The sequence below is a fragment of the Molothrus aeneus genome, chromosome 6, assembly GCF_037042795.1.
Source record: "Molothrus aeneus isolate 106 chromosome 6, BPBGC_Maene_1.0, whole genome shotgun sequence".
In the NCBI taxonomy this organism is placed as follows: Eukaryota; Metazoa; Chordata; class Aves; order Passeriformes; family Icteridae; genus Molothrus; species Molothrus aeneus.
In genome coordinates, this window is record NC_089651.1 from 61,314,201 (window position 1) to 61,332,855 (window position 18,655).

General features: G+C 41.9%; 1 protein-coding gene across 1 annotated transcript; it reads left to right on the forward strand.

The window, feature by feature from the left end:
* Positions 1-43: 43 nt before the first annotated feature.
* On the forward strand, positions 44-17,739 carry L2HGDH (L-2-hydroxyglutarate dehydrogenase). The gene is made up of 10 exons (XM_066551815.1): positions 44-120; positions 1,900-2,015; positions 3,886-4,037; positions 6,140-6,271; positions 7,276-7,438; positions 7,940-7,974; positions 12,181-12,348; positions 13,707-13,864; positions 14,727-14,858; positions 15,556-17,739. Exons 1-10 carry the CDS (start codon positions 44-46, stop codon positions 15,749-15,751), a joined length of 1,329 nt encoding a protein of 442 aa, XP_066407912.1. The 3' UTR covers positions 15,752-17,739.
* Positions 17,740-18,655: the final 916 nt, after the last annotated feature.

Here is an 18,655-nt window from a genome sequence, read left to right on the forward strand (position 1 = left end):
GAGGAGGCGCGGCCGCGGCCCCGGCGCTCCCTCCGCCCCCAAGATGGCGGCGGCGCTGAGGGGCCGCGCGGGCCCGGGCGGGGCCCCGGCGCTGTGGCGGCTCCAGAGCCGGCGGCGCAGGTGAGGCCGGGGGCAGCGGGGCGGGCCCGGGGGCAGCGGGGCGGGCCCGGCACCCAGCGGCACCTTCCACAGCCTGCCTGTTCCCCTGCCCTCGGCACCGTCACCTCGTCCCTGTCCCCCGTCCCCTCACCCCTTCCCCTGTCCTCTTGCCTTTACTTAGCCACTTCCCCTGTGACTTTCTGTGAAAAATGTGTATTTTATGACTGGCTTTTCGCAAATATTCAAATGAATATTATATGTGTTATGTTAGAAAGTGATGCTGTTTTAAGTCTCTTAAGTAGTGTGTTAAATATAGTTTTAGGTTATAACAAAATGTTAAAATAGAAACTACGCTATGTAGGATACTTTTTCTAAAGAAAGGATTCGAAGTGAGACAGCAGCCACAGGACACCCAAATCTTTCAGAGAAAGAGAATTTATTGCTCCATTATCAGGAGAAATGAACTTCTTCTGCCTGCTCAGGATTGGAGACACCGTCAGGATTCACAGGAAGAAGCTGACACTGCTCAGACAGAATCCTGTGTTGGAATGGAATTTCTGCATCATGGATGAGCTGTATGAATATGCAACAGGCTGTTGCTTTTAAGGGTTAATCCTCTGTTAATGTGGGGCCTTTTTCAGGCTTATTTTGCCCAGAAAAGGTACCCGGACTGTCTGTAACTCTTTGTTTCTATTGTCTCATATTGTCCTAATCCAAATTGTCCAAATTATTATTACTCTAATTATATTACTATTTTTATAACAATTTTATTACTCTTAAACTTTTAAAATTTTAAAATCAAGCAATTGGCATTTTTCACACTGTCCGTATCATTTCCCCCATCCCCTGTCCCTCTCTCCTGTATCCTCTATGTTTGCTATGTCACCTTTCCCTATCCCCTTTTCCTCTCTCCTATATCCCCTATATTCTCTATAGCCACTTCCCCTATATCCTTTATCTGCCATCCCTATACTCTCCCCCTTTACACTATTAATCACCTCTATCCCCTTTCCTCTATCCCATTTTCTTCTCCCCTATGTCCTCTTTATTCCTTAGATCTCCTTCCCTTATATCACCTTCTTTATATCCACATTCCCTTCCTTTCCCCTTTTCCTATCCTTTCCCCTCTATTCCTGACATGCCCTTCCCCTATCCCCACCCTTTTCCCCTATTGTTATTTGTGAAAAACGCCAATCACTTGTTTCTAGAATTTTAAAAGTTTAATAGTAATAAAATGGTTATAAAAATAATAATATAATTAGAGTAATAATAATTTGGACAATTGGATTAGGACAATATGAAACAAAGAGTTACAGACAGTCCGGGTACCTTTTCTGGGCAAAATAAGCCCAAAAAAGGCCCCACGTTACCAGAGGATTAACCCTTAAAAGCAACAGCCTGTTGCATATTCATACAGCTCATCCATGATGCAGAAATTCCATTCCAACACAGGATTCTGTCTGGGCAGTGTCGGCTTCTTCCTCATAATCCTGCCAAGTGAGGTGGGAAGAAGTTCATTTCTCCTGATAATGGAGCAATAAATTCTCTTTCTCTGAAAGATTCAGGTGTCCTGTGGCTGCTGTCTCGCTGCCAGTCCTTTCTTTAAAAAAGTATCCTACCTAGCATAGTTTCAATTTTATCATTTTGTTATAACCTAAAACTATATTTAACACTATATTTAAGAAAATTAACACAGCATCACTTTCTAACACAAACCATATAATATTAATTTGAATATTTGCGAAAATCCAATCACAAAATGCGCATTTTTCACACCGTCCCTTGTCCCTGTGCCTGCAGCTCGTTCGACGTGGCCGTGGTGGGCGCGGGGATCGTGGGCTTGGCCACGGCCCGGGAGCTCCTGCAGCGCCGCCCCTCGCTGGCCATGGCCGTGCTGGAGAAGGAGCAGGAGCCAGGTACGTGTCACGGACACACCTGAGGAAAAATCCTTTCGCTAGGATCTGTTCTCCTGAGAAGCTGAGAGGCCTCAGGAACGAAATGTAAACAGTGATTATCTGCTGCTGTGGAATGCGACAGGGGCATCTGGGATTGGTCTCATGTGGTTGTTTCTAATTAATGGCCAATCACACTCAGCTGCCTTGGACTCTGGTCAGTCACAAGATTTTATGATCATTCCTTTCTATTCCTTGCTTTTTCTTTTAGTATAGTTTTAGTATATAATTTTCTTTTCATATAACATATATCATAAAATCATAAATCAGCCTTCTGAAACATGGAGTCGAGATTCTCCTCTCTTCCCTTGTTGGGATTGCCTGCAAATTCCACAGGTTACAGAGTGGGACAGGGACCCAGGGGAGGCTGTGCCCCAGGACACTGCCAGAACCTCAGCATCCCATGGATATCTGTGTGCAGGGAGCAGTAGCTGTGGGAGAGCAGCTGCCCTCGTTGTTGAAGAGGGTGATGGATTTCTTATTTCCAGGACATGGCTTGGAGCAGCCTGGGATAGTGGAAGGTGTCCCTGAGCCTGGCAGGCATGGAACGAGGTGATCTCTAAAGTCCCTTCCTTCCCAAACCATCCTGGGACTCTGTGATGGCTCTCACAGAATCACTGGGTTGGAAAGGATCTTCAGGATCACAGAGTCCAACCCAGCCCCAACAGCTCAACTCAGCCCTGTCCCCCAGTGCCACATCCAGGCTTTGTTAAACACACCCTGGGATGGGGACTCCACCACCTCCCCGGGCAGAACATTCCAGAACTTTATCTCCCTTTCTGTAAAAAACTTCTTCCTGCTATCCAACCTGTATTTCCCTTGGTGCAGCTTGAGACTGCATGTCAGTGCCAAGGCTCTCCCCTAACAGGGATTTCTTCCACCCTTCTCCCAAGGGTTGTCCTTCAGCAGAGTTTCATCAGTCTGTGCCTCTCTGCTGGGGCTGCAGATTGGGAATTTTGAGTTAAAAACTCCTGTGCAAGCTGCCCTGTGGCTGCTGGGGCTGCAGCAGCAGGGGAATGGCAGGAGAGAGGACAAGGAGGGGAATAACCAGGATAAGGAATGGTGCAGCTTGTGGGAGGGCACAGGCAGGTTCTGCATGGAGAATCCCAAGGGGTAGACATCAGTGATTAACTCCAAACAGGACCTGTGAGCCCAAAATCTTGTCTGAAATAGCTCCACCAGCCTGGCTATAAATTGCTTTTGAGATGTTCCATGAATGACACAAAATTACTTTTTATCCCCAAGACACACAGCTGTGTGAGTGCCAAGCAGGAGTGACCTTTGGGCATCCACACCTTAAAGAGGGAGAAGAACCTGACCAAATCACTTCAGTAAAAATGTTTGTGCTGTTTTTCACCTCTATTTTATCTATTTGCAAAGAGGAAATAGCAACCTAATCCAGTTCACAAATAATCAAAATTATCCTCCCAGGCCTGCCAGCATGTCCAAAGGAATTGTGGATTGGACAGATCCTATGTTGGATGAGGCCCTAGGAGATGCATTTCATTGTAAAAATTGGATTTTAAAATTGAATTTTAGCCTGTTTTGATTGATTGGTTTGTTCTTGAAGGAAAAAATGGTGGTTTTCAGGTTTTTTTCCTGTTGGTCCAACACAATGCAGGCTGTGATGGATTATCATTAACCAGGGCTGGCTGTGTCAGTGTTTCTGTGACCTTTTGAGGCCAGGGGAGGAATTAATTGTGCTGTTCTCTCACCTCATCATGCCTCATAATGCTGATTTAAGGCAGGACCTCAGTGAACTCGTGTTTCTGACAGCAGAAGTGATGAAGTGGGAACAACTGAGTTCTAACCATGTGTTTTTCTTTCTCTTCAGCCCATCACCAGAGTGGCCACAACAGTGGTGTGATCCACAGTGGGATTTACTACACCCCTGGCTCCCTGAAGGCCAAGCTGTGTGTGCAGGGGGCAGCCCTGTGCTACAAATACTGTGACCAGAAGGGCATTCCCTACAAGCAGTGTGGGAAGGTACAGGAATCCTGGGGTTCCCTGCTTCACCCTTGGAAAATGAGGCTGTTCTGAATGTGGTGTGTGGTACCATGTATGGCACAGGCCTGCTTGTGGGTTTTCTCCACAAGCTGCAGATAATTTTATACAGAAATGTGTATAATGTCCATAATCCCCTCCTGCCCCCACATCATCCCTTTCAGTTTGAGAGAAGGTTTTTCATCATCTCCCCACGCTGCCTTCATGCTCTGAACCATTTTTAATTCAGTGTGTGCAAGGTGAGGACCAGGGCTGGGCAGAGCATGCCCGGTGTGGTCAGGCTCAGTGAAACACAGTTCTGTGTCCATTTCCCAGCTGTTCTAACACTCAGGTCAGGTTTTCCACTCTCACTGGGCACTGAGCTGCTGTTTCCACAGGACTCTCTGTCCTGACCCCAAGGTTTTGGCCCTGAGGGATAAATTGGAATTCCAGGGTTTTTCTTGGAGCTGTGTCTGGTGTGTGCTCCCTGTGCTGCCAGGCTGGGCACAGGGTGGCACTGTGGGTCTGTGCAGCAGCACACCTGAGGGGCCAGCCTGCTCAGAGCTGTCCTCAGGGGCTCAGCTGGAGCCTGGGGCAGCTGAATTTGTGTGTTTTGTACCAAGATGTGCAGGGCATCTCCACTGGAGCGTGGATACTTGCATGTATATACCTAGCAGAAACTAACAGTGAGGTTAGCACTGAGTCTTTTGGCCTTGGGTGTGTATGGCAGCCATCTGGACATCTTCAGTGTCATGCTGTTTATAAGCTACAAGAACGTAAAATTTGGTGGGTGATTGGTTGATGATTTATGGTCATGGTTTATATTTTTGCAGGGTGGCAGCAGGAGCAGGACAGGGCTTGTCCCCTGTGCTGGCACTGCTGGGCCACCTCCAGTGCTGGGACAGCTCTGGGCCCCTCCCAGCAAAGCCACAGGAGGGGCTGGAGCATGTCCAGGGAAGGGAATGGGGCTGGAGCATGGCCAGGGAAGGGAATGGGGCTGGAGCACCAGGAGAGGCTGAGGGAGCTGGGCAGGGGCTGCAGAATCCCTGAGGGAGCTGGGCAGGGGCTGCAGAATCCCTGAGGGAGCTGGGCAGGGGCTGCAGAATCCCTGAGGGAGCCGGGCAGGGGCTGCAGAATCCCTGAGGAGCTGGGCAGGGGCTCAGCCTGGAGCAAAGGAGGCTCAGGGGCCCTTGTGGCTCTGCACAGCTCCTGCCAGGAGGGCACAGCCGGGGGGGTCGGGCTCTGCTCCAGGGCACAGGGACAGGAGCAGAGGGAACGGCCTCAGGCTGGGCCAGGGCAGGTTTAGGTTTGGTGTTGGGGAAATTCCTTCCTGAAAGGTTTGTCCAGCCCTGGCACAGCTGCCCAGGGCAGTGGGGGAGTCCCCGTCCCTGGAAGGATTTCAAATCCCTGTGGATGTGGCACTTGGGGACATGGGTCAGGGGTGGCCCTGGCAGTGCTGAGGGATCAGTTGGACTCTCAGAGAGCTTTTCCAACCTGAACAATTCCATGGTTCCATGGCACTCCCTGGCAGTTCATTCCGGGGAGGGTCATGGTGAAACTTCACCAGCTTTCCCTGGAGCAGCCCCAGGCTTGGAGAGCCTCACACCTGGGAGGATCATGGGCTGTGCAAAGCTGGCACAGGTGATTCTGTCTGCATTCATCTCCTGAGATAGCTGTGAACAGCCTCCTTGGTTAAATGAAACTGGTACAATTCCACTCAGGCCATGTCAGAACATGTCCTCACTCTCTTATGAGGCTCTTGGAGGTTGGTACATCTTGGGTTGAGTTCAGTTTTACTTCTGGAAGCATCCCAGTGGTTCTTCAAATTCAAATTCTCTTCTCTCACATGCAGACTTGTAGTCTCAGGCTGCTTCTGACAAATATTGTCAATTGATTGTAACTCAAACTACAGTTTAGCATTTATTTTTTCATTCTCTGTGATATATTAGTGCTTCCTCAGCAACAGAAGTCTGTGCAATTAATGGCACCAGCCATTCTTCACCCCCTGGATTCCTTGTTCACTCATTCCCTGCTGCTCGTGCTTGATGCCAAACCTGCCCTGCTCTGTTTTGCTCACTGCTGTGCCTTTTTTTCCTTTCCCAAAGCTGATTGTGGCTGTGGAACAGGATGAAATCCCAAGGCTCAAAGCTCTGTATGAGAGGGGCCTGCAGAACAATGTCCCAGGGCTGAAACTCATTGGAGCCAAGGAAATCCAGGAGAAGGAGCCCTTCTGCAGGGTAAGGGGTTGCCATACTTCTATTTACCTTGTAAGAGCTGTTTCTCAAGTGAAAACGTATTTTAATTTAACAAATTTAGCAAATTTTAACAATTTCTAAAATTTAATTTAACAAAATTTAACAAATGCTTTTCTGGCCTTGAGCTTCAAGTTCAGAAGAGCCTGAAAATTCCTTCCCATCCATAAAAGTGGTTTTGGATCAAGCCCATTTCAGTGAGGTTGTTGTGTAGCACTTCTCAGCCTGTTTATTTTCACAGCAGGAGGAATGTGTGGAGTTTGTGGAGCACAGATTTGTTATTGATTAGTCTGTCTTTGTTAGAAAGGAAAAGCTGTGTGTGAATTCCCTGTGCTGTTTCATCTGGCAGCTTGCTCTGGTGCAGCTGTGACACTCAGGAGTGATTGTAGATCCAGAGAGAAATTTTCTGGAAAATAATATTTTCATTTTCCCTGTAAACATTTTGGATCTGCTCCCTAAAACATCCTTGGAGTGTTCCAGATCCAGCTGAGCACAAGGGGAGAGAGCAGCACTGTCACAGACACATTTTATGAAAAATCCTTTTGCTAGGATCTTTTCTCCTGAGAAGCTGAGAGGCCTCAGGAGCAAAATGCAAACAATGGTTATTTGTGCTGTGGAATGCAACAGGGGCATCTTTGATTGGGCTCATGTGGTTGTTTTTAATTAATGGCCAATCACAGCCCAGCTGGTTCAGACTCTCTGAGAGTCACAGGATTTTATTATTATTCCATTCCTTTCTTTCCTTGTCTTCTGATAAAATCCTTTCTCTATTCTTTTAGTATATTTTTAATGCATTATTTTCTGTTAGTAGAATATATCTCATAAAATAATAAATCAGCCTTCTGAAAGATGGAGTTCAGATTCTGCTCTGTTCCCTCACCCTGGGAGCGCTGCAAACACCAGCACACAGCCCTCCCTTCCCATGGCAGTGCAGGTGTTCCAGATGAAATATTCCAGCTCTCATCTTCCTCTGTGTCAAACCCTGCCAGGGACTGATGGCCCTGGACTCTCCCTACACTGGCATTGTGGATTACAAACAAGTGGCCCAGTCCTATGCCAGAGACTTCCAGGAAGCAGGGGGGACAATCCTGACTGATTTTGAGGTCACAGACATGGAGATGGCCAAAGAAAGTTCTGCAGAAAGTGAAGATGGTAAGGCTGTATTTGGGTTGGTTTTTTTTTTTTGCCCTCCATTTACTACAAAGATTTTGTTCAAAACACATTTTTTTAAACAAATCTGAAGTTTTCTATCCCCTAGGGATGAGAAAAAAGGCAAAATTATTTTAGTGAGAGTATTCAGCAAACTCACTTGGGGGTTTTTGCAGGCAGGTCAGCCTTCAGCTGAAACAAGTGAGAGTAAAATAGAGAAATCAAGTTGTTCTCTCTTAAAATCAGATTTATCTGAATCTTGCATCTTTATTCTCGTGATAGTGATGTTCCTTATCCTGAAGGCAGGTTGGATGTGTGCTGGCACACAGAGGGAAGAATAAAAACCCTATTAATAATAAATCCAGTCACGTCCAACCACATTCATTATGACAAGAGTAGTTCTTACATAGCTTGGGAGATATTCCAGAGGAAAATTCCTTCCTGTTCTGTCAGTTCTCTGGTGCTTGTTCCAGTAATTCCTTCTCTTGTCTAATTCCATTTCAGGGCTGAAATACCCAGTCATTGTTAGGAGCAAAAAGGTAAGGCTGAAATAGAAGTTTGCATTCCTTCCAGGAAGCTGCTTCTCCTTTTCTTCAGATTTTTTTTTTTCTTGTGAATGAATAATTTCCAAAACCAAAATATTAAAAATCTGCTGTTCAGCACCATGACCAGTTTGATAAAACAACTGCAATCAGTTCTTAACAATGAGGGTGTTCAAATAAGTAAATAATAATAATGATGATGGTGGTGATTATGTAAAATATTAAGTGATAACTTTCTGCTCCCTGACATTTACCATCCCTTACCTGCTTTGTTTGCACAATCTGATGCTTGTGCTTCCAAGAACTCCGTTATGACTTGTTCATCTGGTGACAAACACCGATTTTCATGTTTGCTTTTGGGCTCTGGCATCCAGAAAATGATAAGGAGGCTTTTAGCATCATTTTATTTTCATTTTCTCATCAGAGCAGTGGAGCAGGCGCATGGCAGCTGCTGTTCCTGCAGTCAGGGGCTGTGCCTGCACCCCTTCACCTTCAGGAGGGAATATCTGCAACAAAACAACTTCACAACCCCTCTGGTCACTTGTAAATTTAGTTCTGCTGCTTTTTTTTGGCCTATTCTTTTGCTCTTTCATTAAAAAGTAGCTTCCAAAATTTGTTAATTTGTTAAGATTTTTTTTCACCGAATAGTGGGGTTTTTTTTCTTTTTGTGAATTCTTTTTCACTTGAAAAAGAAATTCGTATTTAAGAGCAGATACTAAGCTAAGAATTTTCTATTCTATTTTATTTATTTATTTAATATATAATATAATATTATATTATATATATAATATATATTATATATTATATATTATATATTATATATTATATATAATAATATACTATTATATATAATAGTATATAATAATATATAATATATTATAATATAATATATTGTATTATTTATTATATAATATATATTATTCTATAATATATTATTATATATAATAATAGTATATAATAATATATATAATATATATTATTAATATATACTAATATAATATAATATAATTAATATAATAATATTTTATATATTATATTATTATATAATAATATAATAGAATATATATAATATTCTATTTTATTTATTTAAATTTTCTATTCTATTTTATTGCAGTGTAATTGCTCCTGGTAAATAAACAGATACTAGTTTTTGATTTTTATGTATTTCTTTATTTCGATGGTAAAGGTGGTTCATTAATTTAGCAGCTCTCCACACCTGTGAGCTGTCAATTTGTGCACCTGCTCCCACCCTGTGGGCTCAAATCAATGAACATCATTATTTCACTTATTTAATAAGTTCATTTTTTTAAATAATTGAAATAAATTCTATTTCTTTCAATTAATTTATTAAATTAAATATTTATTTTATTTATAATATATAATATTATAATTATATTATATATAATATATAATAATATATTATATAATAATATATATTATATTATATCATTAATATAATTATAATATATTTATAATAAATATTTATTTTTATTTATACTATATAATATTATAATCATATAATATATATTATATATAATAATATGTATAATATATAATAATATATTATATTATATAATGAATATAATTATGATATATTTATAATAAATTAAATATTTATGTATTTAAAGAAATAAAAGCATTTGGGGTTTTTCTGGGGGCAGGGATCAGCTTTTGGGCAGCAGCTGTGGGAGAGCAGCTGCCCTGGTTGAAGTGGGTGATGGATTGCCCATTTTAAATGAGTGAATTGATTTTTATGTATTGATTAATTGATTTATGGGTAAGTTTTATACTTAATTGATTTATGGATAAATTTTTGATTTTTATGTATTTATTTCTTTATTTCGATGGTAAAGGTGTTTAATATTTAGCAGCTGTCCACACCTGTGAGCTGTCAATTTGTGCAGCTGCTCCCACCCTGTGGGGTCAAATCAGTGAACATCATTATTTAAATATGTTAATTTTTTATTTAAATAAGTTAAATAATGTTATTTATTTAAATAAATGCCTGTGGGGGTTGTCTGGGTGGTTTTTTTTTTAGCAGGTAAATAGAATGTTGATGTGTTTTCAGTTTTTTTTGTAAGTTAAGTAAATATTTTTTAATAAGTTAAATAAATTTTATTCATTTAAATAAGTGCCTGTGGGTTTTTCTGGGTGGTTTTTTTAGCAGTTATATAGAATTTTATGTGTTTTGTTGGTTGTTTTTTAATAAGTTAAGAAATTTTATTTATTTAAATGCCTTTGGGGGTTTTTCTGGGTGTTTTTTTAGCAATAAATAGAAGGTTGATGTGTTTTGTTTTTTTTTTTCTAATAAGTTAAATAATTTTTTATTTATAAGTTATATTTTTTTTTTATAAATTAAATACATTTTATTTATTTAAATAAAAGTCTGTGGGGTTTTTCTGGGTGGTTTTTTTAGCAGATAAATAGAATTTTGATGTATTTTGTTTGGTTTTTTTAATAAGTTAAATAATTTTTTTTTTATAAGTTAAATAAATTTTATTTATTTAAATAAATGCCTGTGGGGTTTTTCTGGGTGTTTGTTTTAGCAGATAAACAGAATTATTTTATTTATTTATTTATTCATTATTTCTTATATATTATTATTTTTTTAAAATAAGTTAAATAAATTTTATTTATTTAAATAAATGCCTGTGGGGTTCTCCTAGTTGGTTTTTTTTGCAGACACATAGAATGTTGATGTGTTTTTTCTTTTTTTTTTTCTATAAGTTAAATAAATTTTATTTATTTAAATAAATGGCTTTGGGGTTTTTCTGGGGTTTTTTTTAGCAATAAATAGAATTTTGATGTGTTTTGGATTTTTTTTTAATAAGTTAAATTTTTTTTTTAATAAGTTAAATAAATTATTTATATATAAGTTAAATAAATTCTATTTATTTAACTAAATGCCTGTGGTTTTCCTGGGGTTTTTTTTTTAGCAGATAAATAGAATTTTGGGGTTTTTTTAATAAGTTAAATAAATTTTATTGATTTAAATAAATGCCTGTGGGGTTGTTCTCGGTGTTTGTTTTAGCAGATAAATAGAATAGAATTTTGATTTTTTTTTTAATAAGTTAAATAAATTTTTAATAAGTTAAATAAAATTTTTTAATAAGTTAAATTTTATTGATTTAAATAAATGCCTGTGGGGTTGTTCTCGGTGTTTGTCTGAGCAGATAAATAGAATAGAATTTTGATTTTTTTTCAATAAATTAAATAAATTTTTTCAATAAGTTAAATAAATTTTATTGATTTAAATAAATGCCTGTGGGGTTGTTCTCGGTGTTTGTTTTAGCAGATAAATAGAATAGAATTTTGATTTTTTTTCAATAAATTAAATAAATTTTTTCAATAAGTTAAATAAATTTTATTAATAAGTTAAATTTTATTGATTTAAATAAATGCCTGTGGGGTTGTTCTCGATGTTTGTTTTAGCAGATAAATAGAATAGAATTTTGATTTTTTTTTCAATAAGTTAAATAAATTTTTTTAATAAGTTAAATTTTTTCAATAAGTTAAATAAATTTTATTAATAAGTTAAATTTTATTGATTTAAATAAATGCCTGTGGGGTTGTTCTCAGTGTTTGTCTTAGCAGATAAATAGAATAGAATTTTGATTTTTTTTTTCAATAAGTTAAATAAATTTTTTCAATAAGTTAAATTTTATTGATTTAAATAAAGGCCTGTGGGGTTGCTCTCGGTGTTTGTCTTAGCAGATAAATAGAATAGAATTTTGATTTTTTTTTCAATAAGTTAAATAATTTTTTTCAATAAGTCAAATAAATTTTATTGATTTAAATAAATGCCTGTGGGGTTGCTCTCGGTGTTTGTCTTAGCAGATAAATAGAATAGAATTTTGGGGTTTTTTTATAAGTTAAATAAATTTTTTCAATAAGTCAAATAAATTTTATTGATTTAAATAAAGGCCTGTGGGGTTGCTCTCGGTGTTTGTCTTAGCAGATAAATAGAATAGAATTTTGATTTTTTTTTTCAATAAATTAAATAAATTTTTTCAATAAGTCAAATAAATTTTATTGATTTAAATAAATACCTGTGGGTTTTTCTGGGTTGTTTTTCTTAGCCAATAAATAGAATTTTGATGTGTTTTTTTTTTTAACAAAAGCTAGATAAATTTTATTTCTTTAATGTGATTGTTTCTTCCTTGTCTCAGTTGAATTTTGTTGGTGTTTGGTGTCCCCAAACAGGGGCAGGAGGTGTCCTGTGGGCACATTGTGACCTGCGCAGGGCTCCACTCCGACCGCCTGGCCCGCATCAGCGGCTGCAGCCCCCAGCCCAGGATTGTCCCTTTCCGAGGGGATTATCTGCTGCTCAAGCCAGAAAAGTCTTACTTGGTGAAAGGAAATATTTATCCAGTGAGTGCCCCCTGCTTTGGGTGCCCCAAGAGCTGCTAAAAATGCAAGAGAAAGGAAAAATTCCGTGGTTGTTTTTGTCAGGCGGTGACGCACACACGTGGGTGGAGATTGGGTTGGTTTGGGACAGGACAGTTGGGTTTTGTTCAATTTTTTGTTAATTTTTTGTTAATTTTTTTGTTAATTTTTTTTTTCTTAATTGAGGAAAACATGTGGGAAGTACCATGTGGGAAGTTATTGCCGGTTGTTTTGTTTATGGTTTTATTTTTGGGGTTTTTATACTTAATAGAGAAAAGATGGAGTGTCACATTGCCTCATGTCCAGAAAACTCTAAATTATTTCTGTATCTCCTATAGACAGGATTCAGAAGTCAGGGAGAGATGACAGTAATTATTATTTATTATTTAATAGTGACAACAGTCCTGTTTAATCTCTTTATGGATAATCTGGACAAAGGTGTTGAATGTACCCTCAGGAGATTCACAGATGACACTGGAGGTCTTTTCCAACCTCAGGGATTCTGGGATGAATTATTGATAAAGGGTTTAATCTTTTCTGCTAATACCCAACACTCAGATTTAGGTATTCTCCTCTCAACTTTATTTTTGAATTCGCTGATTTTGTCATTAAAAACAAATGTGGGAGAAAAGGGAACAGCCTTTCTACCATCTAATATAGACAAATAATGGGATGAAGAGCAGCAATCTCAGACAGCAATCTCAATCTCAATGAATTACAGAGCAAGTGGAGAGAATTCCTAGGGCAGCATTTTAGCTAATTCTGTCCATTTAAATCCTGATTTTCTGAATGTGAGATTAACTTTGCCTGCTAAGCACTGGATCTTTGGGAATGCTGGCCATGCTGTTTGTCTGATCTCACCTGGGAATGGTTCAGGACCCTGTCTTGGGATGGGAGGGAGGAAGTGGAACAAAAAAAGAACATGCAGATTTATTATTATTAGCATTATTAGCAATATTATTAGCATTAAGCTGCTAAGTTCAGACTGGTTTGTACACACAGTAAGGGTTTCCTAATGTTTTCTATTCTATTTTATTGCAGTGTGATTGCTCCTGGTGAATAACATCAGGGTGTTGTTGATTTATATCCTGAGAAATCATGTGGACTTTTGTTTCCCCTGTTATTTGTTTTCCTTTTTCCTAAAATTCAGCTTTACCTGGCCCTGCTGTGTTCTCCAGTGTTTCAATTAATGACATGCCACATCTGCACAATTAACAAGCAACAAAACCAGCTCAGAGCCAGCTCTGAGGTTCTGTGGCTCAGAGTTTTGTTGCTGTGGTGGGAAATAAAATGACAAATTTGCTGTTGGAAAGAGCTCTGCTCACTCCTGTGTCCCATTTCAGGTCCCCAACCCTCGTTTCCCATTCCTGGGGTTCCATTTCACTCCCAGGATGGATGGCAGTGTCTGGCTTGGCCCTAATGCGGTGCTGGCCTTTAAGAGAGAGGGCTACAAACTCCTGGACTTCAGCCCTGGAGACTTTTTAGATGCTGTCACCTACAGGTAATGATGCCTTGTGCTTGTGGCTGCTCTTGTTGAGATGTGAGCCATGGGAGCCTCTTCCTGCCCCAAACCCTGCTTTTCCCACCTTTTTGGGGTGTTTGTGCTGATAAGGGTGGACTTCCCCAAGACATTTGACTTTGTGTGGTCTCATATTTGAATTTTGTGCCAGGACATGTCTCAGCCAGTCTGGGAATGTGGCTGCTCCCTGGAAGGTGCTGCTGGAGCCATTCCAGGCTTGGTTTGCACTGTGGTAACTTAATCAACTTAGACAGCATCATTAAATACCTGCAGAGGGTGCTGGGAGCAGAGGAGGGCTGGGAGAGAGAGCTGGGAATGTTCCCCTGGAGAGGAGAAGGCTCCAGGGAGAGCTCAGAGCCCCTGGCAGGGCCTGGAGGGGCTCCAGGAGAGCTGCACAGGGACTGGGGACAAGGGATGGAGGGACAGGAGCCAGGGAATGGCTGCCAGTGCCAGAGGGCAGGGATGGGTGGGAGATTGGGAACTGGGAATTCCTGGCTGGGCTGGAATTGCCAGAGCAGCTGTGGCTGCCCTTGGATCCCTGGCAGTGCCCAAGGCCAGGCTGGACATTGGGACAGGGGGAGGTGTCCCTGCCCAGGTTGCTCCAAGCTCATCAAGTCCTGGAACACCTCCAGGACTGGAACTCAGAATTAATTCACCGCCACAGCTCCGTGAGCAAGGTTTGTTGGGGCAGAGAAGGCCAAACATGTATTTCTCAAACACAGAGCATGATGTGGTTCCTGATTTTGGGAATGGCATCTCGTGCCCTGCAGTTGCATTTGCTGCAGCTGGTGCATTGGAGGCAGGCTTTGCCCCAGTGCAGTTGTTTCTCCCCTTTTGTCCACAGTGGGCTGTGGAAGCTGGTGCTGAGGAACGTGTCCTACGGCCTGGGGGAGCTGTACAGAGCCTTCTCCCTCAGTGCCCAGGTCAGGCAGCTGCAGAGGTTCATCCCTGAGGTCACCACCAACGATGTTCTCAGGTAAAGGAAACTTCTTCTCTTGGGAAATCTCCTATTTGAACATGAGAAAACATGGCAGGGGTTTAGTCCCTTCCTCCACCAAAATATGATACAGAAGCTTGGAGGTCCCAGCACAGGGAGCTCCTCAGTCCAGAGGAGGCATCAGGATGATCTGGAGCAGCTCTGCTGGGAGGAAAGGCTGAGAATTTTGGGATTGTTCAGGCTGGAGAAGAGAAGCTTTGGGGTGACCTCACTGTGGCCTTGCAGTACTTGAGGAGAGCCCACAGAAAGATGGAGAGGGAGGGGCAGGACAAGGGGCAATGGCCTCAAACTGCCAGAGGGCAGGGTTGGATGGGAGATTGGGAATTGGGAATTCCTGGCTGGGCTGGGATTGCCAGAGCAGCTGTGGCTGCCCCTGGGTCCCTGGCAGTGCCCAAGGCCAGGCTGGACACTGGGGTTTGGAGCCACCTGGGACAGTGGGAGGTGTCCCTGCCATGGCAGGGGTGGCACTGGGTGGGCTTTGAGCTCACAGTTTGGGCACCTCAATGATCCCGTGACTGTCAGATGCCCCCACTCTGCCTCTGGAGTGTTAAACCTCCCCCAAAAAACGCTTTGTCTCCACTCCCTGCCCTCCTCCCTGTCTCCCTGGACCCCTCCTCACGGGAATTCCTTTCCTAACTCAGGAACATTTTCCTTCTGCTCCTCCTTGTTTTTGCAGGGGTCCCTCTGGAGTGAGAGCCCAGGCCCTGGACAGTGAGGGCAATCTGGTGGATGACTTTGTGTTTGATGGGGGCTCGGGGGCCGTGGGCAGCAGGATCCTGCACGTCAGGAACGCTCCTTCCCCCGCCGCCACCTCCTCCCTGGCCATCGCCGCCGCCATCGCCGACGAGGCCCAGCGGCGCTTCCGGCTCTGAGCCCGGCAGGAATCCCGGCAGGAATCCCGGCAGGAGCCCTGCCTGTGCCCCTCTGCAGCCTGGCACTCCTCCTGAGGGACACACAGCCACCAGGCAGTGCCAGGCAGCCTTGGCAGGGTCTGTGCCCGCTCTGTGGCTCCTCGGCCTGCTGAGGAAGGAGCAGGAGCAGCCATGGCGGGGTCTGCAGCACAGGCACAGCAGGCTGGGATCCCTGTCTGGGGCATTTTCCACCTGGATTTGCCGTGGCTGTGCTCACAGTGCTGCCTCCTCAGAGGGGTGTGACAAGCCACGGGTGTGGGGAGGCTCTGATTCCATTGCACGTGGATGTGCAGCCCTCTGGATGACGTGGAGGTAATGGAATAGGAGGATAAGCCCTGCTGATGTGGAATTCAAGGCTTTGGCAGAGATTGAGAACAATATTCAGAGCCTTCGACGTGAATGTAGAGTATTTCACAGAAAAATAGGCTTAAAGAGGATTACCAAAGCCAAGTCAATTTAGATCTGCAATTCAGATACTCTGTCTGATCACTGTCTGTGTTTTTTATAGAGGAGAAATCAAAACATGGATACAATCTCTTACTTTTCATTTCATTTACAGCTGGGAAATCTGCACCGGTCAGAAACCTCATCAGTGGCTTTGGGTTTCTTCCTTTGAATGCTGATGATGCAAAAGGAGCTGATCTTTGTCCAGCCACTTGAGCAATCCAGGGAAAATGGTCTTTGGAACAGGAAATGTGAAATGTGAAGGGGGGGAAGCTCCAGAAACCTGCCCTGAGTCATGGCTGCTGTTGCTTCCCTTGGAGCCCAAGCAGGGATGAGTCAGGGAGATTTCCCATTTTCCCTGAGCACAGGGGGAGCTCAGACAGGGCTGGTGACTCCTCTGAGCTCCACTGATCCCCAGTTCTTACCAGAGATACACCTGGAGGAGTCTGTGTGCAGGGAGAGGTGAAGTAAACTCAGCGCTGAGCTCAGGATCTGGGAGTGTCCTGCAGAATTGCTGCAGAGCAGAATTTTGTGGCCTCAGGGACAAAGTATTGAGGGTTTCATAACAGCTGCTGGGTAGCACAGATAATTGTGGGGAGCTTGCACCAGAAAATTGGACATGAATTTCTCCTTAAAAAGTTCTTTCCTGAGCTCCTCTGATGGGAGTGAGTTAGCACAGGAAGGCAGCTGTGAGGCTGAGTTTACTGTACAGATTGGAGACATTTTTGAGGGGAAAAAGGGCTTAATCTGCCATTATTATTATTATTATTATTATTATTATTATTATTATTATTAATAATAATAATAATAATAATAATAATAATAATAATAATAATAATAATAATAATTTTTTCCCCTGGTAAAATCTACTTGACCAGCAAATTGACTGCTGGAAATTCAAATACCAACCCTTTCAGAGCAAAGTTTTGGTCACTTCAGGCAGAGATTCAGCTGTTCCAAGTGTTCCAGTGCCACAGGGCTCGGTAAAACTTCCCACAGTGGAACAATCCTGTTTTCCCTCCCTGCCAGAAGTGTTGCCTATCAACAGTAAATCCTACAAAAGGATTGCAAAAGCCACTTCCTCCCACATGGGGTGTGGCCCTGACATGTATTAACAGAATAAAGAGCATTAAAATGCAAAGCAGACAGAGAGCAGGGGGAGTCCTGAGTCAGCATTTCCCTGTGCACTGCTTTTTTCCTCTCAGGTGATGATTGTTTGGGGGTAAAGTTTATTTGAAATTTAAATTATGAACCTTGATGTAGCATTCTGTGAAATGGAAACGTTTTCAGAGATAAAAGTTATACACTTTTGTTATAAAAATAAATTCAGAGATTGTGATACCAGGGTTTCAGGCATCAATCTTGTTGCTCACAAAGTGTGAAAATGCATTAATTTATTTTCCAAATGAGCCTCACTTTGATGATTTCATAAATGTGCCTTTTATGATTAAAATGGTGTGGTGGGGTTTTTTTTAGATGCTGTAAAATCTGTGTATTTCTCCTGACTCAGAGAAGAGTTTGACTGGAATTTGTTAATTCTCAGCTGAATTGGGCAGGATATCACTCTGTGTCACAGAAATCACTTCAGGAGGGGGACACATGACCAAGCTTGTCTTCCTCAATCATCTTATCTGTGCTCCTCACACCTCACAGCTTTCCCTCACTCGACAGGACTGCTCTGGTCTGGGCCTGTTGGGACAGGTGGGATGAGAATTCCTGAAACTCTGAATAAATATTTGGACAAACAGCATTTGTTCCCCAGAAGTGTTACAGAATCACAGAACCCCAGGCTGGTTTGGGTTGGAAAGGACCTTAAATCCCATCCCACTGCACCCCTTCCACCATCCCAGGCTGCTCCAAGCTCTGCCCAGCCTGGCCTTGGGCACTCACAGGGAATTCCTTCCCAATGTCCCCCCCAAACAGTGCCCAGCAGGGTCAGCCCTCAACTCTGGGAGGAGTTGTGCCACCGTTCTCCCATCCTTCTTTTCCTTTTTGCTCGCAGTTTGGGTTTGAGGAACAGGTGTAAAATAGAAATAAACAGAAAGACTATAAATACAGAAATAGATCATTTAGATATATAGATAGAATAGATATAAATACAGAAATATTTCTTGGGAAGCCTCCAGGCTGCTCTCGTGAGGCAGAAGGGTTGAGCCAGTTTCTGCCTCTGGATGTATCAGGCTCCTCCAGGAAATCTTACAAAGAAGAATCACAATTTTACTATCAAAAAGGTACAGTTTTCCCCCTTTGGTTTAATTTATCCAGGAAGGTACAGTTTCCCCCCTTTGGTTTAATTTATCCAGGAAGGTACAGTTTTCCCCCTTTGGTTTAATTTATCCAGGAAGGTACGTTTTTTCCCCCTTTGCTTTAATTTATCCATTCCCTCTGTCGACAAGTCTTAAAAATGGGGAGTGGAGGGAA

Bases quoted from the DNA above. Each gene is read 5' to 3' on its own strand.
- L2HGDH (XM_066551815.1), top strand. From the start codon at position 44: ATGGCGGCGGCGCTGAGGGGCCGCGCGGGCCCGGGCGGGGCCCCGGCG. The intron at 4,038-6,139 runs GTACAGGAATCC...CCTTTCCCAAAG, and splicing joins CCTACAAGCAGTGTGGGAAG to CTGATTGTGGCTGTGGAACA. The intron at 7,975-12,180 runs GTAAGGCTGAAA...GTCCCCAAACAG, and splicing joins TCATTGTTAGGAGCAAAAAG to GGGCAGGAGGTGTCCTGTGG.